General features: G+C 41.7%; 1 protein-coding gene across 7 annotated transcripts in view; it reads left to right on the forward strand.

Moving 5' to 3' along the window:
* SHANK2 (SH3 and multiple ankyrin repeat domains 2) overlaps positions 1-27,312 on the forward strand; it is a 509,303-nt gene that overhangs the window by 344,171 nt on the left and 137,820 nt on the right. For all 7 annotated transcript variants that reach the window (XM_063437771.1, XM_063437775.1, XM_063437773.1 and 4 more), the window contains exon 15: positions 25,867-25,949. In XM_063437771.1, the coding sequence (XP_063293841.1) occupies positions 25,867-25,949 (83 nt within the window). The remainder of the gene's footprint in view (positions 1-25,866; positions 25,950-27,312) is intronic.

The following is a 27,312-nucleotide window of genomic DNA, read 5'->3' on the forward strand; positions in this document are numbered from 1 at the left end:
CTCTGTATCACCATGTGTCTAATACTCACACTCAGTGTTACACTTTGTCTAATATTAACACTCTGTGTCACACTGTGTCTAATACACTCAGTGTTACACTTTGTCTAATATTAACACTCTGTGTCACACTGTGTCTAATACTCACACTCAGTGTTACACTTTGTCTAATATTAACACTCTGTGTCACACTGTGTCTAATACACTCAGTGTTACACTGTGTCTAATACTCACACTCTGTGTCACACCGTGTCTAATATACTCAGTGTTACACTGTTTCTAATGCTCACACTCTGTCACAAACTCGACGTTGCACTGTGTCTAACCATCACACACATAATACGAATTGTACTATATGTTTCTCACTCCAAAACTGCATCCCAGCAGAACATCCCACAAATGACTATCTTGTTGTGTCTCTGTGCACATAATGATTGTGATGTAATCACATATCATCCGTTCATCTTATGTACTAATTACAAAAAGGAACAATGAATAACCCCCCCTCCAGCTACCTGAATCACAGCCCCCCCTGTGTACAGCACACACACAGCATTACTCAACCACAGTGCATCAAGCTTACATATTGTAATCCTTTCACACACTGTATTCCTTCCTTACATTTTACACCCACACACTGCACCACAACCGCACATTGCATCTCTGTACCACGTGCACGCTCTGCATCACTTTGTCACATCACAGTACCATGAGAGAGATTGCCGTGGGCCATTGATAGCAGTGAGTGTCCTGGGCTACTCAGGACCCATACACTAGGCACTCAGCCTCCATTCATGAAATGCTGTGCGTTCATGGATGTCTGGGCTCTGTGATAAATTACTAGTGAAGATTGAGCCTTTACAGGCAGCAATGCTTCAAACTGATTAATATCTTAACTGAAAGGCACATTGGTGATTCAGATGTATTTACTTTAAAACACTCTCTGTGAATGTGTTATTAGCAGTCGTGTGTGAATCCAGAACAGTATAACTCAATTTTAATTAAACCCCAATGCATAATTTAGAATGGTCCATTTGTGTACTCTTCACTTGCATACCCTGCTACTATATGATTAACTGTTTAGATAGCCATGCTCCTTCTGTGCGCCTCCTGCTCAGCACTACTAATCAGATCACTCCAAGTCAGCAAGACTCATTGAGTACGATGTGAGCTTCCAACCAAAGGCTCATAAATAAATCTAGTTTATTTTGTTTGTTTTTTCTGATGAATTGATTTGTGTTTCTGGGTTAAATTTTATGTAACAATAGAAACACATACATGTGAAATCATCTTGCAGTTTCTTAAAACGACAGTGACATCTTAATGTAGTGATTTTGGAGCATAAATGGTGCTTCTGTAGCCTTTCAAATAAAAACGTCACTTTCTAAAATATCAGACAGACAACCACCATGGGCAAAGAGTGATTAGTTAATGCAGTGGTTCCCATACTTTTTCGGTTCAAGGCGCCCTTAATATTTCAGTATTTTTCCAAGGCACCCCAAGTCACAATTTATAGATTGTATATCTGTACAGCGCTGCGGCATTTACTGGCGCTATAGTATAATGTGCAGTGTTGGTGTTTGAAGGGGTGCTTGTATACATCTATTGTGTTTTTAATGTTTGCGTTTGACTGCAGGGGTCTGTCTGAATGAAATGTTCACTTTTAAATGTGGATGTACATTTGTGTGAAGTATTTGTATTTGAGTGAAGGGGTGTGTTTGTATGGCTTTTTTTTAGTGTGCACACCGATACTGGATGCGCAGGACTCTTGTTTGTTTTTTGCTTTTTTTTTTTTTTTTTTAATGCAGGGGTGTGTTTGTATGTAATATTTGTGTTAGATTGCAGGAGTGTGCCTGTATGTTGTGCTGGTTTTTGACTACTTGGATGTATGCACATACACTACCACATACATACATACTTGCACAGATATTCATGCACATTAACACACAGATGCATATAAATACACCGACACATACACACAAATTCATATAGACACCGACACATACACACATATCGATACACACACATACACATACATAGATACACACAGACATATACACACATGCTCCCTGACATACACAAACATTGATACATGTCCACACCATGGTACAGATAAACACACTGACATGCATATGCACATACACAGATGTGTGGGCAGACACAGAAGCACACTGACATATATATATATATATATATATATATATATATATATATATATATATATATATATATATATACACACACACACCGGTGCACAACCTGACACTCATACACATACACACACTCATACACACTCACTCACACACACACTCACACATACACACTCATACATGCACTCAAACTCATACAAATATACACACCCATACACATATTACACTCATACTCATACATACACTCATACTCACACACACACACTCAAACTCATACATATACTCACACAAATACACACACATACAAGTGATTTTTTAAAAAAATATCTCCAGCCACTCTCCTGTTCCCTTCAGCTTACCTTATGTGCCAGGAGGATGGCTTGGGGTCCTGTTGCTGTGGGAATAAGGGGTCTGGAGATCTTCGTGCTCCTCTCCCCTCACGATGCGGCTGCCTCCTCCCGTGCTGTCTCCCTGCAGGATGCTGGGAGGAAGTGACAAACTGTCACTTCCTCCCAGCCGACCGACATTACAGGGGCCCCGTCGCGGTCTTACAGGGCACCCTTACAGGGCACCCAACCGGGCCCCTGTTTAGTAGTAATGTTAGCCCGGTGCTATAATCATAGCACCGGGGAAACATTCTGCGGCACCCCTGTGTGGGAACCGCTGAGTTTTTGGTTGTGTTTGTGGTTTTCTTATGTGTATTTTCATTTAAGGAGATTTCTTTTGAGTGCTAAGATATAAAATATAAAGGAACCCTGTACTTAAATGCTTTTTTCAGGTTTTTTAATCAATACATTATTTTTATTAGTGTAATGGCATCTGTATTTTGCCAACTTGATTAGATTGCAATCATTTTCCCAGGGCATACATGAATACTAAAGAAATCTCACTGTATTGTTCCTGGTGAAACACTTACTAAATAGATAATAGATGCTCTCTAAGTGGTGAGTGCTGAAAGGCCCATATAACTTGGAATTCTTGGTAAATGGTAGTATTTATCTAAAACCATGCAGGATTGCTCACTAAGGTGAAATTGAATTTTAAATGTATGTTGAAAATATGCGAAATGGAAAAGTTCTCTAAGTCTGTTATCCTTTCTGGATGGCTAGTCTGGCCTTAAAGTTGAAATTCACTGATGGTGTTTTGCAAGTAAAGAGTGATTCATGATATTAAATGAAACTTACTTTTTAATGATATTGTTCTTTTTAATTATTTTCAATCAAATGTATTTTCAGTAAAAAAAAAAAGGTTTTAGAAGACATTGCAATACTTCACTAGTTTGAATCTACATTACTGGACTAATACAGAAATCAAATTTTGTGGCTGTCAAAATACAGAGTTTTCAATGGTAAACAGTGTTGTAGAGACACTGAAATGACTCTGCATTGAAAAGAATGCTGTGTTATAACAGTGCCACTAGGGGTTGGATTAGGGCGACAGGGTGTCGAGTTGGATGGTCTTAAAGGAACACTATAGCGTTAGGAAAACAAACATGAATTCCTAAAGCAATAGTGTTCTACTAACAATTTAGATTATTAGGCTCTACTATGTGCATTGATCTCAGTGTGACCTCCTGATCTCTGCTGGCTAAAGATCATCAATTCTGATCGGGAAGCATTGGGAGAATAGGGTAGATGAGTGGCTGTGCCAATCGGCCTCTCTAACCAGGCTCTTCCCGGCGACAGAGTTGTCTCCATTGCACTGGAGTCATCAGTGCCACTACCAGTAAGCAACTTATTGTGGGCGTTATGTGCATGTTCCAACCACTGGTGACCTACTAAAATAGAATGGGTATCCCAACGTTTCGTCCAAACACCTGCATTTAGAACAACTTGCATAGACATAGACATAGACATTTATCACTATAGGGACAGATCTCTCGTCCTTTGCACCAAACCACGGAAATTATTGATTTGAAGTTGGTGTAACTGCAACCCTGCATCCTCTGTAATGCAGGACAATGGGGTAGTGGAAGGTTCCCACACACAATGGGGACAATGGGGTAGTGGGAGGTTCCCACAGAAAATGGGGACTATGGGGTAGTGGAAGGTGCCCCCCCCCCCCCCCAAGATGGTCTATGATGCAATAGTTAAAGGGATTCTCTAGTGCCAGTTTTCCTGGTACTGTAGAATCCTGCAGTGCCTCCCGCCCTCCATCCCACGTTGCTGAATGGGTTAAAACCCCTTCATACACTTGTCCCTCGGCGCTGGGTCAGGCTCCGCCCATGCTCCTCCCCTGCCGACGTCCGCCGGTGGGGGAGACCCAATGCGCATCCGCGGCAGTAGCCGCTTGCGTGCATTAGGCCTCCCCATAGGAAAGCATTATTTAATGCTTTCCTCTGGGGATTCTGGCAACGCTGGAGGTCCTCACGCATGAGGAAGTCCAGCGTAGTTTAGACGACCAAAAGTCGTCTTAGAAGGCGGAAGTCCCTCTAGTGGCTGTCTGGTAGAGGAGGACTTGACCCTGCAATATAATTATTGTAGTTTATAAAAACTGCAATAATTACACTTGCAGGATTAAGGGGGATGGGAGTTGGCAACCAAACCACTTCAATGGACTGAAGTGGTCTGGGTGCCTACAGTGTCACTTTAAAGCTTTACTACAACCATCATGACTACTTCAGTGATTTGAAGCACAGTTTTTTTGGTTATAGTAACCCATTAAGATATGTTCACCAATAGTTAGGATTCATTTAAAGATTTAGGGATTTTCTCCTGTATCCTTGATTAGTCACACTGGGATTTTTGTATTTATTGTATTTTTTGTATTTGTTTTTACTAAATCATTAATGGTGGGCAGTTAAAATTAATGGATAATTCTTTACCTATCAAATATGAAGAGTCCACTCCAGCAAATGTCTCCTGCATAATACTCGTGGTTCACCACAACTCTCATACATCAGTTTAGCAAATAAACCCAAATGTTTGAACATAGCTGGGCTTCTTAATAAAATATGATGAAAGTTAAAACTAAAAATAAAAGGGTTAATCATATCAATGAGACAAAACAGTCTTTGAGGTATTGAAATCCCAAATGGTTGAGCAGTGAAGCAAAAGTGACACTTAAAACATAAAAAACAATCTGTGATTTTTGCCTTTATAAACCTGTTAGTTAATATGTGCTTTCTCAATAGGCGGGCATTGTTTTTTGTTTGTTTGGTTTCATTTGTTTGTCACAGAAGATTCAGGTAACATTTTGTGTGAATTAGTGTGGCTGTATCGTTCAGGGTGATTAGAAGACAATCTTTTTAATGTTAAAAATTGTAGTTGTCAGAGGACTACATGAAGGGGTGGGCAAGATCTCTGTGCTTACAGCCTTCTGGGGACAGTTATATTTCACAGCTTCTTTGGGACAAACAGAAGAAAAATCAATGTTTACTAATGAACAAAGGGAGTTTAGGTGTTTGGGTGAGAGGTGACATTTATGCATTAACCCCTTAAGGACCAAACTTCTGGAATAAAAGGGAATCATGACATGTCACACATGTCATGTGTCCTTAAGGGGTTAAAAGTAAAAGAAGCTATAATGTGTGAATTATTTTGGGAGCGTGACCTCGTCACCATCTAGCTGTAAGAATGTGCTTGTTGCATTACCAACTGTGCAACATTTGAAATCTATGCAGACACTTTGTTGTCTCAATGAAATTTAAGGTTGTTACCTCATTTCAGGTTATTTGCCTGTTAGATTATTAATATTATTATCATTATTATTTGAAATTTTTTTTGACAATCTATATTTTTCACGTTTTGTAGAACAATGTACAGAGCGATAGGTCAGGTTGGAAACAGCCGCATTTTAACAAATTGCTTTGTGCAAAATTACAATACCTATCCCGTGTTCTGTTAAAGAAAGTCCTATCTAATAATATTAGGGTGTGTATGTATGTGTGTGTGTATGTATGTGTGTGTGTATGTATGTGTGTGTGTATGTATGTGTGTGTGTATGTATGTGTGTGTGTATATATATATATATATGGTGTGGGCATGTATCAATGTTTGTGTATGTCAGGGTGAATGTGTGTATATGTCGGTGTGTATCTATGTATGTGTATATGTCGGTGTCTATATGAATTTGTGTGTGTGTTGGTGTATTTATATGCATCTGTGTGTTAATGTGCATGAATATCTGTGTATGTATGTATGTATGTGGTAGTGTATGTGCATACATCCAAGCAGTCAAACCCCATCACAACATAGAAGCACACTCCTGCAATCTAACACAAATACTACATACAAACACACCCCTGCATTCAAACTAAAAAAAGCCATACAAACACACTCAAACACAAATACTTCACACAAATGTACATCCACTTTTAAAAGTGAACATTACATTCAGACACACCCCTGCAATCAAACGCAAACATAAACACAATAACTATATACAAGCACCTCTTCAAACACCAACACTGTACATTACACTATAGTGCCAGTAAATGCCGGAGCGCTGTATAGATATACAACCAAGAAATTCTGACTTGGGGTCTGACTTGGAAAAATACTGAAATATTAAGGGCGCCTTGAACCTAAACATTTTGGGAACCACTGGGTTAGTCCCTTCAGTGCCTCTTACTTGTATGTCATAGGCAGCATAGGACCTGGGTTTGTTATGAGATTAATTTTACATCGGAGTACACTATACTCGTAGGGTGGCTCCAATTGCAGTATGTTGGAGTCCATTGTTTCCTATCAAGATAAACCAACACTGCTATGGTGCCCCGGATTCCTCAAGCTCTATTGCCAACCAGTTAGGGTGCACACGTTTGCAGTGCCAATATACTACTTGCAAAAGGTGTATAGCATTGTAGTAGCATGTTAAAGATGGTAATGCTACCCCACACCCAGCTTTAGGAAGACACAGAGTATCTTTAAGTCTAACCGGTCCCCCATTAAACACACAGCCAAGGAACATTGTTCTCATTGTTGTGAAGTGAAGAAGGTGCTAGGGATTGTGATGGGTATGAATTGGAAAAAGTAAAGTATCCGATGCAAGTAATTTATTTTCAGTGCATTAATGCGCCCAAACCATGAAATCCACTGCCCACGCCATTGTGTTTAACCCCTTAAGGACACATGACATGTGTGACAGGTCATGATTCAATTTTTTTCCAAAAGTTTGGTCCTTAAGGGGTTAATCTCAACATAATGTTTGGAGAAGTCGGTGGGGTCAGTTTGTGGGAGATCCAGATATCCTCTAAAATACTTGTGAGTAAAATCCTTGGTTGTGTCACAAAGAACAGTAAATCGTCAACAAATGCTGCTACTTTTTGTGCCTGCCTCCACCCCGTGAATCGAATTATCGCCTCCCACTGCCGCATTGCCTCTGGAAATGGTCCTAGGAGAGAACAAGCAAAAGTGGGGACAGGGGAAACCCCTGTCTGGTGCTGTTTTGTATAGAAACTGGTGCCGACGAGGCACTGTTGATCCGAATTTGAGCTGACCAATCCAAGCTGATGAGGTGTGGAACCACCTGATGCCAGGACCTTAGCCAATAATTTTAAATCTGCTTTTAGCAGAGAGATGGGCCTATTGCTCTGGCATTGACTGGGTTCCTTACCCTCCTTTGGCATGATAGTGATTTTGTTGAGAAGGGAGTCCCTGTGGTAACTATTTCCCTGTAGTAGTGCATTAAAGCCATGGAGCATCTGCGGAAAAAGAATGTTGCCAAACGCCTTATAGTACATGGCACATACAACTCTTTTTTTGCATCATTCTCACTAATAGGCATCTTCATTTGTTTAACTGCTCGTAAAACAAGAGAGAAAACGTACGTAGCGCTAAGGCGTATTTATGAATCAGGTGTGTGTTCAATGTGCGAAATGCATTGAGTAGTCCTTTGTATACTTCCTCAGATAAGGTTGCCTTGTGGGTTGTTTCTAATGTTGCTATATGTGTCATTAACTCTAGAATCTGATGGTTTCTCTGTTTTTTAATGAAAGTGCCGGTCTTAACAAAATGTCCCCTGACATTGAAGTGCCTTCCACTGGGTGAGAGGAGACATGTCCTGAGTGTCATTCTAAGAAAAATATTGAAAGAGTGTGTCCCTTGTTGAAGTAATTACCTGTATATCTTGGAGAACTCTCCTTTAGCTTCAAGTGTCTTTCTATTTAGTGAGGGGGGGGGGGGGGGGATGCTGAGCTGGCGATCATGGGAGCATTGTCAGACCATGCTGCATGCCCTGTAGAGGCAGAGATCAAGTGGGTGGGTTAGAGCTTTCTGAGCTATTACAACAATTCTGGAGTAGTGATTGTGAAGGGGGGAGAAGTAAGTACAATGACTACCGTCTGGATTCGCCACCGTCCAGCAGTCATCTAGTCACATGCTCCACAAGGAGTGCCTGGCTCTACATAAACAATGTGCTGGGTAACTGCTTTGGCCTCTGGATGCTTGGGGTCTAATGGGGCATTTAAATCAACCCCCACTATGAGCAGTCCTTCATAGTTCTTCAGCCTGTTCAGCATGGCTAAAACAAAGCGGTCTTGCCCTGTATTGGGAATGTATAGACATGCAAAAGTATAGGCACATGAAGCTAGTGTCCTTTTCATGAATACATACCTGCCATGTTCATCAACCAGAGAGGCAATCTGCACAAAAGGCATATGTTTAGAAACAAGAATTGCCAAGTCCCCTGACTTTGCATCTGGGCTGTTGATGAAGTATCCCTATGGAAAATGTTGACTCCATAGTTTATGGAGCATTCATGTCCTCAGCTCTGAAGCATTCAATTCCCAGATATTATAAGTACAGGCGACCAGTGTTGCCTCTCTATAAACTCCTTAGCTGGCCATTTCTAGAAGCCCTAGCAATCACTATGTGCTAGGTGGAAGAAAGAGTTCCAAATTGAAGAGAAAAAAAATGATGGAGGGGAGTGGGGGGTAGGGAAAGGCTGGAATATAATCTTAATGAACTTTGTGGGTCAAATTCTGTGTCACCAAGTTGTATGCACCACTACCCCCTAGATACCTTAAATAAAGGGGGTAGTAGGGACAGCCCAGGTACTTCCTGACACTTTACTTCCATGGGGATACGTGGCTACTGTCAGTCAAAGAGCACCCAGAGTAGAACCCACGTTGCAGTAAATTTAAACAGCCAGTCTTGCCCATGCTCCCCATAAAACTTACAGCTTGAACCATAATGGTTAGAACGTCTCCAGGGGTATTATTGGGGAACAGCCCTCCCCCTGCCCCTCAGATGCTTGGCAAGGGGACTTGAGTCAAAAGAGTAGAGGCCCAAAAGGAATGTTGATGTGTTCCCAGATCACTGCTTGCCAGATCTCATGGTCACCAGTCGGTCAAGTTTTCCGAGGCTGAGGTGCCTGCCCCACCACTGGGAGAGCCCCAAGCAGTCTGGCCACCATGGTAGTTATTGTGTGAAGACCTCAGGCTACAGCACCAGAACAGCCAGCCACAAGTGCCCAAAAGAACTGTCTGGAGGTTACCTGCCACTGCAAGCCCCCCTCTGATTCACCCCGGAAGAGCCCCATATCCCAGGAGCCACAGACACCTGGGCAAATCCCCCCGCTTTTTCGTATCCAGTGCACATGACACACTTCATGATCTCTAGATGTACAGAGTATAAACATGTATTGTATCACTATAAAATTCAAATAATAATGATGATAATAATAATAATAATCTAACAGGCAAATAACCTGAAATGAGGTAACAACCTTAAATTTCATTGAGACAACAAAGTGTCTGCATAGATTTCAAATGTTACACAGTTGGTATACATAATAGCAAACAGCATAATCCGTTGATTAATTTAGATCAGAGTTTAATTACAATTCAGAAGTTCACGAAATGTATAACACTAGTAGTTTATTAGGAGTTTATACAAAGAATAGTAGTGAGTTCTAAATTGAAAAATTGATAAAGATAAATCATATTAAAGATAAAATAACCAAACTATAAGTGTACCTCCATCTGAAAATTCTCTCAAATCAGCTATTTTTTGGTTTATTCAGGTATATCCCAGTTAAAAAAATAAAATAATAATAATTACTAGTATATAATAAATTCATTAAATTGAAAACACATGTAATATTAGCTTATTTATATTATTTTTTACAATACCCTTCACCCTGTGCGGCAAAAGTAACCCAAAAGTACATTGCTGGTGGAAAATGTTTTACAGTGTAAGAGTACCTAATTGAGAAATGGTCCGGAAACACAGATTTACATGATGAATCTAATTTGAGAACCTACAGGAGCTTAAATTAATTAGAATTTCTATGGCCCTAAATTATATTGGACAAGTGATATTTTAAATCCGAGGCATTGGCTTTTAATAACCTTTTATTAACATTTAATATCACTTTGATATGTATTTTACGTGCAGAGTGCTAGATCTTCATTTGTATGTATGTGTTAGCCTTCACGGCTGGCGTTTCCGAAGCAGGTTTTGAGTCTGCCACCCTTTGGCTTGTAACATTTTGTGTACTGATTTGTTTGGTGGATGTTATTAACAGTCCTATTCTGATACTGCTTTCAACTGTACGAGACTTGCCAGCGTACGAAATCCAGTACTGATAAGCACGAGTCCTGGATTTAAAGAGGACCAACTCTCTGCAAAACAAAGCATACGCAAACATGACCTTTGTTTTTGGCGTTGTCTGCTCAAAATAAAACAATTTCCGTAAACAACCGTAGTAATACAATGCTGTGGATCACACCAAATATATTTATATAAAATGATGCACTTTTGTGTGCTTGAGACCTTGGCAACATGTCAAATGGACAAAGAGGGGCACTTTGATTTTAGGGGTGTGAGTGGTTGCGTGGCTAGGGGCTGCTTTCAGAAATTTTAGGTGACTTCTTAATAACAATTCATACAACTAAAATGTAATTTAGAACAATGTTTTTATGTACACAGACTGATTTCTAAACACATTTAATTAGGGATCGACCGATATTGATTTTTTAGAGCCGATACCGATACCGATATTCTGTGAACTTTTAGGCCGATAGCCGATATAATTTGCCGATATTCTGTACATTTACCATTTTGGAAAATAAAAACTATTTCTAAAGGTAAATGCACAAAATATACATGCCACGTGTAGTGGATGCAGTGTGCTTAGACAGGGGAGCTGTGTATGTTTGTGTAGTGTGTGTGTAGTGGATGTAGTGTTTGTGTAGTGTGTGTGTAGTGGATGCAGTGTGTGTGTGTGTGTAGTGGATGCAGTGTGTGTTTGTGGTGGATACAGTGTGTATTTGTCTAGTGTGTGTAGTGGATGCAGTGTGTATTGTGTATTTGTCTAGTGTGTATATAATGAAAGCAGAGTGTTTGTGTAGTGTGTAGGTAGTGTGCGTAAAGTGAATGCAGTGTGTGTGTAAAGTGAATGCTGTATATACTAAATGCAAAGTGTGCGTGTTTGTGTAGTGTGTGTATATAAGGAATGCAGAGTGTGTGTATTTGTGTAGTGTGTGTATAGTGAATGTAGTGTGTTTATATAATGTATAGTGTATGTATATAATGCAGAGTGTGTGTGTAGTGTGCATTATATAAACACACTACACAAACACACAGTGAATTATATAAACACACTACACAAAGACACTGAATTATATAAACACACTACACAAACACACTGTGTATATAATGCAGTGTTTATATAATGCAGTGTTTGTATAGTGTGTGTATAATGCAGTGTGTTTGTATAATGTGTGTATATAATGCAGTGTGTGTTTGTATAGTGTGTGTGTGTATATAATGCAGTGTGTTTGTATAGTGTGTGTGTGTATATAATGCAGTGTGTTTGTATAGTGTGTGTGTGTGTCTAATGCAGTGTGTTTGTATAGTGTGTGTGTGTGTTTATAATGCAGTGTGTTTGTGTAGTGTGCATTATACACACACACTATACAAACACACACTGCATTATTATAAACACACACTATACAAACACACTACATTATTATACACACACTATACAAACACACTGAATTATATACACACACTATACAAACACACTGAATTATATACACAGTGTGTTTGTGTAGTGCATGTGTATAATAAGAGTGTATGTGTGAGGGGGCATTTTTTATTAAATTTTTTTTTTTATTTTTATATTAATTTTTTTTAATATATATATATTTAATTATTATTATTAGTTTCTTGTTGTCCCCCTCCCTGCTTGTTGCCTTGCCAGGGAGGGGGGATATGTTAATCCCTGGTGGTCCAGTGGCATTGGCTTAGCTGTGGGAGGAGGGGCAGCAAGCGTTTACTCACCTCCCAGCAGCTCCTCCAGCTCCCATGTGTAAATCTCGCGAGACCCGCGGCCGTGAGAGCTGGCCGCGGGTCTCGCGAGATTTACACTGGGGAGCTGGAGGAGCTGCTGGGAGGTGAGTAAACGCTTGCTGCCCGCCCCCACCAGGACCGCCGGGCTTGTAATGAGCCTGGCGGTCCTGGGAGGTATTATCGGCAATATCGGTATCCCTATTGGCCGATACCGATATTGCCGAAAATACCGAATATCGGCCGATTATATCGGTAAAACCGATAATCGGTCGATCCCTACATTTAATGTAGTTTAAAGACACATAATGGGAGTATTCATAGGCGTGCGCAGCCTGTTGCATTAGGGTGTGCACCCTAAAGCACAAACACACACGCCGCGTGTAAATGTATTTTTATATACACATACACATACATACATACATACACACACACACATATATATATACATATATATATATATATATATATAAATATACGTAGGTGCAGTGTGTGTGTGATTGTGAGCGGTGCAGTGTGTGTGTGATTGTGAGCGGTGCAGTGTGTGTGTGATTGTGAGCGGTGCAGTGTGTGTGTGATTGTGAGCGGTGCAGTGTGTGTGTGATTGTGAGCGGTGCAGTGTGTGTGTGATTGTGAGCGGTGCAGTGTGTGTGTGATTGTGAGCAGTGCAGTGTGTGTGATTGTGAGTGGTGCAGCGTGTGTGATTGCGAGGGGTACAGTGTATGTAATTGTAAGGGGTACAGTTTGTGTAATTGTGAGGGATTCAGTGTGTGTATGATTGTGAGGGGTGCACTGTGTGGGCGACAGGGGTTAGGAGGGTGGAGGGGCAGCGACAGGGGTTGGGGGTAGTGGGACAGGAGGTAGGGGTGTGAAGGGGCAGTGACAGGAGGTAGCGGGGGTAGACGGTTAGTGACAGGGGTTAGGGGGTTAGAGGGGTAGTGACAGGGGTTAGGGGGGTAGTGACAGGGGTTAGGGGGTTAGAGGGGTAGTGACAGGGTTAGGGGGTAGTGACAGGGGTTAGAGGGGTAGTGACAGGGGTTAGGGGGGTAGTGACAGGGGTTAGGGGGGTAGTGAGGGGTAGTGACAGGGTTAGGGGGTAGTGACAGGGGTTAGAGGGGTAGTGACAGGGGTTAGAGGGGTAGTGACAGGGGTTAGGGGGGTAGTGACAGAGGTTAGGGGGGTAGTGACAGGGGTTAGGGAGTTAGAGGGGTAGTGACAGGGGTTAGAGGGGTAGTGACAGGGGTTAGAGGGGTAGTGACAGGGGTTAGGGGGGTAGAGGTGTAGTGACGGGTTATGGGAGTAGTGACAGGGGGTAGAGGGGTAGTGACAGGGGTTAGGGGGTAGTGACAGGGGGTGGGGGTAGAGAGGTAGTGACAGGGGTTAGAGGGCTAGTGTCAGGGGTTAGGGGGGTAGTGGCAGGGGTTAGAGGGGTAGTGGCAGGGGTTAGGGGGGTAGTGACAGGGGTTAGGGGGGTAGTGACAGGGGTTAGGGGGGTAGTGACAGGGGTTAGGGAGTTAGAGGGGTAGTGACAGGGGTTAGGGGGGTAGTGACAGGGGTTAGGGGGGTAGTGACAGGGGTTGGGGTAGAGAGGTAGTGACAGGGGTTAGGGGGGTAGAGGTGTAGTGACAGGGGTTAGGGGGGTAGAGGTGTAGTGACAGGGGTTAGGGGGGTAGTGACAGGGGTTAGGGGGGTAGAGGTGTAGTGACAGGGGTTAGGGGGTAGTGACAGGGGTTAGGGGGTAGTGACAGGGGTTGGGGGTAGAGAGGTAGTGACAGGGGTTAGAGGGCTAGTGACAGGGGTTAGAGGGCTAGTGACAGGGGTTAGAGGGCTAGTGACAGGGGTTAGGGGGGTAGTGGCAGGGGTTAGAGGGGTAGTGGCAGGGGTTAGGGGGGTAGTGGCAGGGGTTAGGGGGGTAGTGACAGGGGTTGGGGGTAGAGAGGTAGTGACAGGGGGTTAGAGGGCTAGTGACAAGGGTTAGGGGGGTAGTGGCAGGGGTTAGAGGGGTAGTGGCAGGGGTTAGGGGGTTAGTGACAGGGGTTAGGGGGTTAGTGACAGGGGTTAGGGGGGTATGGGGGCAGAGGCAGTGTGGGGGGGGGCAGTGAGTGACAGGGGGACAGAGGGGGGTTTAAATACCTGCCCTGGTGGTCCAGTGGGCGCCCTCTCTCTTCAGTCTGCAGCTCCGCCGGGAGTGAGCTGCAGACCACATGGTGAGTCTCGCGATCTCCAGTCAGGGCGTTGCCGCGGCAACGCTCTGACAGGCTGGAGATCGCGAGACACCTCAGTCTGCAGCTCACTCCCAGCGGAGCTGCAGACTGAGGATCAGGGCAGACGGACAGGAGGGGCCTCGCACCCGGCGGCATTGTGGGCAAGCCGCCGGGCCCCCTCCTGTGTCGGGTCCTCGGTCATAGACCGAGGACCCGACATGTTAGTCTGCCCAGAGGTAGTGCAGCACGGGGGTGTGATTAGGGTGTGCCCAGGCACACCCGGCACACCCCGTGCGCCCGCCTATGGGAGTATTATTGCTGTGGAGCTCTGTCAGTGGCGTACACAAGACCCATGGGGCCCCGGTGTGAAAATTCACTCTCTCCCCCCGCGCTTACTCTGTGCGGGCCGGGGCCACAACACATGGCGGTGGGCACCTGGTCGCAGGGATCGCAGAGCTGCGACCCCTGCAACCGCGGTATGTACGCCAGTGCATGCAAATGCACACACACTTAAAGGACCACTACAGACACCTAGATCACATCAGCTCAATGAAGTGGTCTGGGTGCCAGGTCCCTCTAGTTTTAAAACAAAACAGAAGGGAATAGGTCGCGCTACAAGAGAAATAATGAATAAAAAGTAATATACTCACATACACTGAGAGAATAAAAGAATATACAAATAATAGTCCTAGTATTTAATAGACTTCTTTTGGATTCCAATAGGCTTGTAGAGACTTTAGTATGCAGTATGTCCAATAGGAAACTTGATCATCTAGTGTTGGGGAAGTCTTGACTCGGTTGTAGATATATAGGTAAGAAAACAAAGATACGCCAATAGTGCAGACTGTATGCTGACAGGAATTAAATATTTTAACAGGGAGGCAATTCACTCACCTATTTAAGAGCATAAACTAGCTCAAGTATAGCTGGCATTCAGTGGCGTCTATCCCCCACTGGTAGGATGTAGGTGTTGGTAGTTTGAGGAGCTCCTCGGTATGTGGAAAAATAAGAGCCAAATATAGTGCTCACTGTATATATGTTAAAATAAATCAAAAGTGAAGAAATGAAAATACTCACATTTGTATGAGCAGGATGTACTGCTCAATATAATCACGTGGGTGGTACTATCCCCACCTAGGATTCTTGGGCAGGTGTACACTCCAAGATTATGAATGACCAGGTATAAATAAAGAAATATTTTAAATAAAATAAAAGGTATATGGCAAATATATGGTTAAAAAAGCCAATATTCCTTTATTAATAGTTGTAAAATAAAAGTATAAAAACAGCCAAAACGCGTTTCGCCACACAGGGCTTTATCAACTGGCAATAGAAAAGAACAACCTGGTACATAGATGCTTATATAAACTAAATGAATACATGCTTATTCAAATTTTGGCGCCAAAATGACGTCATTGGTACAGAGTGTGAAATATAAAAACATTTCAAAACGTAAATATAATAAGAGCATAGTGTTAATGGGACTAAGTACATAGTCTGTAAATTGGACTTTAATTGCATAAAGGAGGCTCCTGCAGGGTCTATCAAGCTATTGAAAGTATGGTAGATAAGACATTCCAAATGTCTAAACAGGATTTGCAATAAAGTGTAAACATTAGATGACTTTTCACAGGAAGTGTTTAGTATGTCTGTGTAAGTCACATGCAGAGAGGTGTGGCGAGGGCAGCATAAACAAAGGGATTTAACTCCTAAATGGAAGAGAACTGAGCAGTGAGACTGCAGGGACACGCTCTATACACCATAACTGCTTCATTAAGCTCAAGTTGTTTTAGTGACCATATTATTCCATTAAACTAAAGTTGTTTTGCAACTTAGAGTATCCCTTTATGTTATAGGACCACTAAGATCCCCTGGACCACTTGATCTCAGTGAAGTGGTCTGGGTGCAGTGATCCTGTTATTTTATCCCTGCAATGTAAAACATTTCTTCCTGACAGCCACTAGAGGCACTTTCTCCTTTAGAACCGAATGAAACTCTGTTTCATTTATTGCATTAAATGCTGCTAGTAACAGCTCTTGATTGGAGGAGCGCAGCATTGGGCTGCACATGCCCAGCTCCTATCCAATTGGAGGAAATCTCTTTGAAAATTGACAATTTTTATTTTCAGTACAATCGCATGGCGTTGGGTGGGATACAGAATAAAGAAATAAGGAGTGGGAGGCCAAAGGGCCCAGTGGACATTTTTCATTGTTTAACAACTTTTGCCAGTAGTTTTGCACATTTTACATTTTACACGTTTTACATTTTACACGTTTTAGGTTTTGCATTTGAGGTTGTCCCTCGTAATGTTAGAATTGTCCATTAGAGTACCCTGCTTGCGATGTACCCAACATATACACAGAAAATAAAACAAAACAAATTATATATATATATATATATGGAAACATGAACTTATTTACAGTGTATGGCAAGTACTATGGATTGTTGCTGCAGCAGTGTGTGCCTATCTTTTGTTCTGCCCCGTCTGGACTGCTCGATAGGGGCTGCCCGTATGTGTGCTAATGCGTGGGCTCTTCTCTGACAGGAGTTTTTTTTGGATACTTTTGCCACAAATCATATACCTGTACGTTTGTGGTCACCTGAGGTGTAGCAAATCTTTCGTATGCCACATTAGTGGATATCAGACTTAGCACCTCTTCTACGGGACGGGACAGATCTGACCTCCAGTTCCAGGCAATTATCGTTTGTGCTGCTATAATTATTAGAAACGTTAATTTGCGGACAGTTTTCAGTTGTTCGAGAGTAAGTAGGACTCTGCTGCTAGCGGCACTTGTGTCCCTGTGCTTTTGTTGATTATTTCTTCCACTTTACCCCAGAATGGCCTGATCATATATGAAACATGTCCCCGGGTGTCTCCTGACATCTCCAGCAGGTGTTGCTGGTTGATTGGTACATCCAATTGGAGGAAATCTCAAGTGATGTCCGCTTAGATTGTGACATCACCAGAGGAGTAGCTTGATGCTGCAGTGGAAGAGTCCCGGCTCTGGGAAGTAGGTGAGCAATGTGGGGTGGAGAGTGATCACTTTGCTCTTAGGGAACCTATAGGTCTGAAGTAATAATGGTTATTTTCTGGACTTTAGGTGCCCTTTAATATCTGACTTTTGTATATTTTGAGCTGTTCCTGGAATATTCTACAGGCAGCAGACATGCACCTGACTAACTTTCTGATGTCAGAAGAGACGCAGTGAGTGTCACAGATAACATGTCTCCCAAAACCACATCTCAGCGCAAATGTGCACCAGACTCATGCTCTAGTGCTTGCATACGGGTTTAAATGCTCTGAAATTCACCCCAAGTATACGTGACCATGGTAAACTTTCTTTCAATCCTCCCAACTCCAAGTGACAGAGCCTGTCTGTCAGTTGATTGAGAGGACTGATTGTAGATCCTGTTTCACATGAGAAAATTGTGTGACTTGACATGTCTGTATTTGCGTGCCTCTTGGTATGTGAGTGGGGGAGCGGATACACAGTAGATGTAAGGGGGTGAAGAAATCTAAGCTATAAAGTGCTAGCTAGTAAAGAATGAATTGGGAGTTGCAAATGGTTATCAGGATATTGATATTGAAGTCAGAGTCTAATAAATAATATTGTGACTGTGTTTTGTTTTATGAGACTTTCTATGTATATTTTTTTCTTCTTGCAACACTGGTTACGTTCATAATATATGCTACATTAACAACAGGTCTAAAAAAAATATATTGATTAAGCGAAATCCTCGATTTTCACAGTAAAATGTTGGTTTATCCTTCAGTGCGAACCTACATGGTGATAAGGATGTATATCTCACCATGTATGGCTGACCGTGTCAGGGGACAGATTCTATAGCCGTTTTTCATTTTATGATAAAGGTTTCCAATTATATTATCGCCAGAAAAATCTCTGCAGTGTTGACGTTTGTGATGTCACAAATTTAAAGTGGCAGTGTGAAAATTATCCCTGGAAACTGATCTCATTCATCATCCGATATAACAGATTTCATATATTAGACTATATTTTGTACTTAATACCGTGGTGCCTTGCTTGTCACACAGGCTTGTACTATATAGATAGCAGTTGTCACAATAGTCTGTAAGGGCATTACAGCTAAGTTTGGGTGTCTAGATGAAAATAACATTTTACTTATTGGAGTAAGCTGTTGTTCCAAGGCAATTGTCCAGTCTATTTGAGGGTCATACATCATTCAATATATTAGACTGATTCCGAGACACGGCTAAAGTAACGTTGTTATACGTTTCTGTATATGGATTTTGCACGTAGAATGAAGAATTTACCTTTACCATTGCTTTCTGACCTTTTTTTTGCCAGCGGCCCAAATTGCATCAACAAGATTTGCTTGGTGCCCCATTCTTAATTTAAAAAATGAGCCCAGTGACGTGTTTCTCTATTGTAATGAAGTGTATGTCAAAGTAAAGTCTGCAAAACACACATCCATTAGACTCGTCACAATGTGAAAGGGGTCTCTACTGAACTTAAGACAGCAGTGGCACGGCACCACGGAAAAAGTATTGATTGCAGTTCCCTTTGGTCTGAAGCAAATTATGTGCCTGTTCACACCTTTGAGGAAATTGCAGTTTTGGTCCTGACTCAAGGGTTAAAACCCATTCATAGAGCTCTATTAGGGGATTGTAAACCTCATCACAGTGAGTTTAATATGCCCCCACAGTCACCTGTTAAAAAAAATCAACACTATAGTGTCAGGAGTACAAACATGTATTCCTGATGCTACAGTGTTCTACTACCTATTGAGATTCAGCCCCCCTCGACTTCTACAATGAAATCAAAAGACAGTTGAAAAAAAAATGTTTTTACTTGTCTTTTTCCCCCAGCGCTGAAACTCACTCTCTACAGCCACCCACTCCACCTCCAGAGTTGTTGTCCCACAGGCAGTCTCCTCTTCATCTTCTCATTCAATCCCAATGCTTCTCATAGTAAAGTATTGGAGACTAGAAGCGCCACACAATAAAATGCTTCTCATAGGGAAGCATTGAAGAGTGCTTCACTATGATAAGCGTTAGAGGACGTTCGACATTACAAAACTGAAGCACCCTCTAATGACTCTCAGGAAGACAGCCACTAAAGGTGTGTTTATCTCTGCAATGATAACATTGCCGTATCTACAAAACAGCAATGATATACATTGCAGGACCTAAACAATAGGGCTTCTGCTTTAAGATGAAGTGGCCTGGGTGCCTATAGTGGTCCTTTAGATGACTGTCAGGAGAGTACCATACTACCACAGAGTACATCTGATGCTGGGTGCGTAACGTGTACATCTTTGTAATCCTGGTTCCCAAGAACACGACAGATTCTGAGGACTGTACTGACTGACTGAGGCCATCATTCTCAACCAGGTTTTTCTTCTTACCATCTGGGTTGCAAAACCTCCTAACCCTCAACTCCTATAACCCTAGGCCTAAAAACTAGGAAACTATCACACACTGCTGTGTGCAGCAACTGTATCACTATCAGGCAGGCTTTGGGCAAGAATGGTGATAATTGCTGTACACAGCATTTTAAGTGCAAAATCACCTAATCCTGTATTTTAGAATCTGAGCCCAGGCTGAGAATAGTAACATAGAAAAACATAATGTGACGGCAGATAAGAACCATTCGGCCCATCTAGTCTGCCCAATTTTCTAAATACTTTCATTAGTCCCTGGCCTTATCTTATAGTTAGGATAGCCTTATGCCTATCCCACGCATGCTTAAACTCCTTCACTGTGTTAACCTCTACCACCTTAACTGGAAGGCTATTCCATGTATCCACTACCCTCTCAGTAAAGTAAGACTTCCTGATATTATTTGTAAATCTTTGCCCCTCTAATTTAAGACTATGTCCTCTTGTTGTGGAAATTTATATTCTTTTAAATATAGTCTCCTCCTTTACTGTGTTGATTCCCTTTATGTATTTAAATGTTTCTATCATATCCCCCCGTCTCGTCTTTCCTCCAAGCTATACAGCTAGACCCTTTAACCTTTCCTGGTAAGTTTTATCCTGCAATCCATGGGGTAGTGACAGGGGTTGGGGGGGTAGAGAGATAGCAACATGGGTTGGGGGGGTAGAGGGGCAGCGACAGGGGGTAGGGGGGGTGGCGGGGCAGCGACAGGGGGTAGACGGTTAGTGAGTGGCAGGAGGGGCAGTGAGTGACAGGGGGTGGAGGGGCAGTGAGTGACAGGGGGTGGAGGGCCAGTGAGTGACAGGGGGTAGAAAGGGGGTGGAGGGGCAGTGAGTTACAAGGGGTGGAGGGGGGTTTATAAATACCTGCCCTGGTGGTCCAGTGGACGCCCTCTCTCTTCAGTCTACAGCTCCGCCAGGCAACGCTCTGACAGGCTGGAGATCGCGAGACACCTCAGTCTGCAGCTCACTCCCGGCGGAGCTGCAGACTGAGGCTGGATCTCCGTCAGGGCAGACTGACAGGAGGGGCATCGCACCCAGCGGCATTGTGTGCAAGCCGCCAGGCCCCCTCCTGTGTCGGGTCTTAGGACCCGACATGTTAGTCTGCCCTAAGGCAGTGCAGCACGAAGGTGTGATTAGGGTTTGCCCAGGCACACCCCGTGCGCACGCCTATGGATACTTATGGTGCTCCTTTAAACAATGCTATTGCTTCGACACTGGCTGCCCAACTACGCCGGGTCTTTCCAAGTATAAGATTTGTGTAAAAGTGAACATTTTAGTTTGTGTAAGAGTGAACAGGCTATACAGCTTTAGAACCATTGTGGTTATTCATTTAACCAAGAAATGTGCAGAATTAATGGATTGCAAATTATTGCTCAAAAGTAGCTAAACGAGAGAGAAATCCACAACGTTACTATAAATTCTATCAAATATTTTTGAGCCTAAAATGTGCAATATCTTTGTCAATTCTCAGGAGTACTACATGGTTTGTGTTTCTGGGGCCTCAAATTATTTTGAATAATTGAAAAATGGCAGGATGATTAAAACATGGAAAAGATAACCTTGGGGGAAGTTTAACTATGGCTATCACAAACACAAAACAGCCATCTGTATTCTGGCAGGCCTTAATGATCCAAAATGGAACTAACTATATCCTTTATTGCTCCTGGCCTGGAGGCCTATGATTGCTTAAAGTAATCTTGACTAGAATTCTAGATTGTTTGGGGGAGTATGTCTACAAAAGTATCCTAGAATCAAGCTAATGTATATAAGTGCTGGTATATGCACTGTAGCCTTAGGGTTGTTACATTTTGTTTGTGTGGGGTTTTTGTGTGTGAGATTTTTTTGCTTTTTTTTTTTTTAAACCAGCATAAACACTTAAATTAAGCTTCTGCAGACTCTACATTTAGGAAAATTATATTATATTCCGATAATGGTGCATCTGAACTAAATTCCACGCAAAAAAATGAATAATAATAATAAAAAACAACCCACGCATATAACAATCATTAATATACCATTGGATAATTTACTTATGTTGTATTATGTGTGGTATAGTTGACACCTACCTAACTGATACATGTTGTAACATATACGAAAAACAGGACAAAACAGGGAAATTAATAAATGTATAGTAACTAGATTGGAAGGAAGCAGTGTAAATCTGACACGTTCTATATTCCCAAAGCAAAATGTAAAATTAAAGGAACTTTATAGCGTGACGAATACAACTGTGTAATCCTAACACTACATGTCTTAGTCTTGTCTTGCAGCATAGCACCCAGACCACTTTATTGACATTAAGTGGTCTGGGTGCCTAGAGTGTCCCAATGAAATCAGGAAGATGTTAAGTGAAAAGGGAAGGAATGACTAAGGGGGTGGAGTTATGTTGCAGAAAGTAAGTTTTTAGTAAAACTAGATTTGAATGTAGGGAAAACCACAGCATGAATATAAGACCAAATCTAAATGCAATTCATTTTTCTTGGGCACCTACAGTGTTTCTTTTAGATTACCCCCAGCTAATCTAAATGTGGGCACACTGTCCCAAATTACGAATGGAAACATCGCAAGTAGTAGTAACTGCACTTTTAGGAACTCAGTGACATTACAGCATGGCCATCATGACACAACATTTTTAATGCAGGGTTTTGATGCCATTATTTGAATTTTTTTTTTAAATGAATAGAAAAAAGTGCAAGGCAAATTGCCAAATTAATCAAGTTAATTAAATATTATAGTATGCATAAAGGCTAGAAGAACTTCATTTGTTAAATGTTTTCTTAAAAAGGACATGATAATAGAACACAAATATACAAAGGGCCAAATTCTCGTTCCCTGCTGTGTAGGTCAGAGTGATCTTCTGATCCTTTTCTGATAGATATTCTTTTAATTGCCTTTAACATTTTTGCCTAAAGTTATCACAGTCTGTTACAGAGACATTTTTGTTTGTAAGGTCTTCATTGAGTCTAACCCTGACACTGTTTAAAGGTGACTGTTACATTGTGTACCTAGCTGGCAGTAAACTCAAACCATGCAGGACCTCCTATTTATTGTCAGAAACAAGTTCTGTTAAAATGATGAGGGACATTCTATTGGTTGCCATGGTGATTGCTCCTTGTTTAGCACTTTGCCCTAGTATATAACACCAATTGATAACTATGGCACTATGGATGAGGTGTTATCAGGGCAAAATATTACCCAATCACAATGGAAACCAACAGCAGCATGTCTCTCAACTTTTAGCACTTGGTACCCAGAATATCAGCGTTCATTTCATGATAAATCACACTCTTTGTGTTTGTGACATGTCTGTTTGGCTGTACAATATATAGATATAGTATCAGGACATGTATATTAATTTCTATTTATTTGTTGTTGCTTCTTGTAGTGTTTGCACACAATTTGGATTTTTTTAAAATTAATTTTGGAACTGGGGAGAATTGAGAAAACGAGACTGCATAATTCAGGACACGAATAATACAAAAATAACTGCAGCCCACGTATTGTAACATTAGCAAGTCCCAGTTTAGTTAATAAACCCCAACATGATTGGACTGGTTATTACATACTTTTTGTGCCACTTTACATCAGGGATCGATGCTTCTCAGCTTTAATGGATGCTACTGTTATGGAAATCACACACACCCTGAATACCGACCCCAAATATGAGAACGTAGTAGAAAGGTTTGCTTTGTATGTTTGTTTTTTACGTTTCCTAAGCGTTAGACAGAGACAGAATAGGTCATTTGTTTTGTTCCTGTCCATGGTGCACTACAAGTTTAAAGGAGAGGTTGGCACAGTGCTTATAGTGAGCTCCTGGTAGCAGGAGAATGAATCTGTATGGTGGGAGTGTGCTGCATGGAGGATATTCTGCAGTAACCACTTCCATCATCAAGGCGTCCCTGTTTGTCCCAGCAGCGTCACACTTTCCTGCTGAGTGCTGGCTGCAGGACCCGGGGCAGATGTTTATTTTCATAGATAGAAATATAGATCAGGCTGTGAACTGAGGGGCCAAATTAATCTATTTCTTCTGATAAATCAAACTGCTTTTTACTTATTATTAGTTCAGACGTTGAGCTGCGCCCTGCTTTAATTGTTGGATCACAACTCCTACATCTCTCTGCCAGCCATAGAGTGGCAGATAATTCTGTTACTTCTATTGAAACAGTTAGTGGGGGCCAGAGAGTAACACACCTTTTATCAGTTAGCTAGGATAGCTTTATTCACTTCCATAAGCATTCTTCAACTCCTCTCGTATATATTGTCTCTATTGAAGGCCTACACCAGGTATCCACTACCTTCATTTCTCAAATCATCGTATTCTTGCAATCTTCTTTTAACATTAAAACGTTAATGTATCTCAATGTCTTATTTCGCTATAAAATATTAAGGCATCTTCCTCTTTCAACGCTGATTCTATATCCGTTAACCAGCACGTATTGTTGATAGGCTATATTAATGCAGGGATATATTTCTGCATGCTGATGGACTCTTCATGAAAAGTGCTGTCCTGTGGTATGCAGCATTCAGGTGCTTGAAACAAGTTGGTTAACAAACAGTAGTAGTCACTTTGGAATTCGGCTTTTATTAATGCATTGGTTTCTTTACTGTAGGATATGAATCTTAAATCCTGCCGGGTAGCACTTTTCATGTATATGAAAACATTGGTTTTATGGCAATCCTACTTCGTCCCCCTAACAGCGTGACACGAATCTGTTAATAAGAGACTTAACCCCTCAGAGACCTTAGAGAGTCTGTGTCATCCAATTACAAAGGATCTAATTCCAAAATGCTGTAATGACTGCAAGGCAGTATACTGCTGTCAACGCAGACTATGCATGCCACTGTAACATCTCTAGGCCCTGATTGTGAAGATGGCAAAGTATTTGGTCCTGAACAGGTTAATTTCTCTTTAACACACATGATGCCGGTGGGCAATCATGGATTTGCAGAGCAATATGCTACACGCCTGTTTAGCAAAAGAGGAGTTCATTGTGATGCATGGGCTGGGTATGAGGAAGAGAACAATCATTATGTAGGTGGATTTAAGCAATTCTTAGTGTTCTAATATTGGCAGCGCAGTCTCGGTGTAGATTCTGTCCAAGGAAGGTTTATATAAAACTGTCCAGCGCATGGTAAAGTGCCTGCACTCCTCTGAACATCCAGCCTCCTGTGTTCCTCTTTGAGTGATGCAGTTCTCCCTAATGCTGTGCAAATGTGCTCCTTGTGACGAGGCTCTGCACACATTGCTAGAAATTCTAGGCAAGTCATGTGATCATGTGGGAACATTCAATAGGGCTGGAATGGGCTTTTGATGAGAGGCTGCTCTGACTTCATGTGTGCCTTTTGCTTACTTGGGCTGAACACAGCGCAAAAACAAATCCAATTTTAGGATGCCACCAGTTTTTTCACCCTGTGTTTGGATTTCTTGTGGCTTGGCCGGGATATGCCTCTGGCGGATTTACAGCTGAAGAGTTTATTAATGAAAGTGTTTTATCGTACACTTCTTTTCTTTTCTTTTTTCTTAGTCCTGTCTCACACACAGCTGACATGATCACACGTTCTCTCCAGCCATTTGTACCTAGCGAGGATAAACATGCTGGCTTTCTACCTCTCTCTCCTGCAGCTACTTCTCCCCAGACATCCCTCCTTGCATAATGCCATTTAGGATTAATGCTTTGTTTTTTTTGTTTTTTTCTTATTTTTGTTTGCATTTATAATGTCATGCTTGGCACCTGCAATGCTGTCTGATTAATTGGTTGTGACGATAATCATGATGAACATGCATTCTCGAAAAGCATCTGCAGCCGTGATGATGCGAGGCTGTAATAATGGTCGATACCCTCGAAATTCTCTCTACAGTGACTGCATTATTGAAGAGAAGACCGTGGTACTCCAGAAAAAAGACAATGAAGGTTTTGGATTTGTACTCAGAGGGGCGAAAGGTAAGTAAAGTGCATGTGATTGTCAGTTAATGTACGTTCATGTGTGTTTTTTAGTTGTGTGTGTGTGTGTGTGTGTGTGTGTGTGTGTGTGTGTGTGTGGTTTTTCCCTGTTATTTATTTATTTTTTTTAAATCCATCACTGGGAATAAGCAAGACTTATCCGTGATGCTCATGGTTGCTAGACAACACAGCTCTCCCCTGTATCAACCATTCCTGGTAATATCACTTATTCCTTTCTTGTGTACTGCATCGCTTTCTACTGTGCACCTTTTAATGATAGCTAAAAAAAATAAGCAAAAGTTTGACCGCTCTTACTAAACAGATTTAACCCCTCAACTGTCAGATTTGCAAGACCATACATTCCTTTGCTGTGGATTGAATGCAGTGTGTCCTAGAAAATCCAGAGAGACAGAGGGTTAAAGACATCAAAAAAAATCCTGCTGGTGGAATAGTGCAGATTAATATATACCCTGCACACATTCTGAATTTCCATTGTGTGTCCTCGATGACGAAAGGCAGCCCAGGGCTTCAATTTGAGATCATTTTCTGCTTAATTGCACACTGGAAGATTAATCTGCATTTTCCCATCAGTCTGCAAGTTTTAAGGCAAAAACAAAGCCGTGCTGGCAGGAGATGTTTTCATATCTTTACCTCCTAACATCTCGCAATATGTTATTAACCCTTTTATTTTTAGTATCACAGAGGTGTGGGAAAATGCTTACCTTGCATGCACCCAAAGGTTTAAGTGATCTTTTTAGGATACTCGACATGCAAGTGACCACACAGATCACTAACCGTGAATAGGTAATGCCTGTATGTAAGCAAGACATGAAAAAGACATAAAGGTTTTGCTAGGTTAAATTGTTTAATGAGTTGTCCTTGTTTTCTAACAAAAATTCGGATAAATTTACTGGTATATTTATTTTGTTTTTCTTCTTCAATACATGTGTTGCTTTTCATTAAATCCCCCTCATTGTTTCATGGAGTAGAACCCAAGAAACCATCAGAGTTTGGGGTTGCTAATCTAGAACAGTAATTAGGCCTTCCATATGATATTAAAAGCATTCAGTCAGTTTATGGAGCGCTGTCAGAGAATTTGCATAGATGTATTTACTAAAAAAAATTCAACCATGAAAATTACACTGAAAGCACAGGAGTTTATATATTAAACCAGGAGTGGTGGGATCTGGCAAAGGGAATTGCAAAATGTTGGCCAATATGGCCAAGAGTTTGAGATGTTTCTATCAACTCCGCACTTTTGGCCTTCCATGTACAGTTTCATCATCCGTTTTTCACCAGACTCTGTTTAGTAATTAGATCTCAAAATGTACCAAGGACAAATCTGTAGAACAATTAAATGGGG

The sequence above is a fragment of the Pelobates fuscus genome, chromosome 12, assembly GCF_036172605.1.
Source record: "Pelobates fuscus isolate aPelFus1 chromosome 12, aPelFus1.pri, whole genome shotgun sequence".
Classification (NCBI taxonomy): Eukaryota; Metazoa; Chordata; class Amphibia; order Anura; family Pelobatidae; genus Pelobates; species Pelobates fuscus.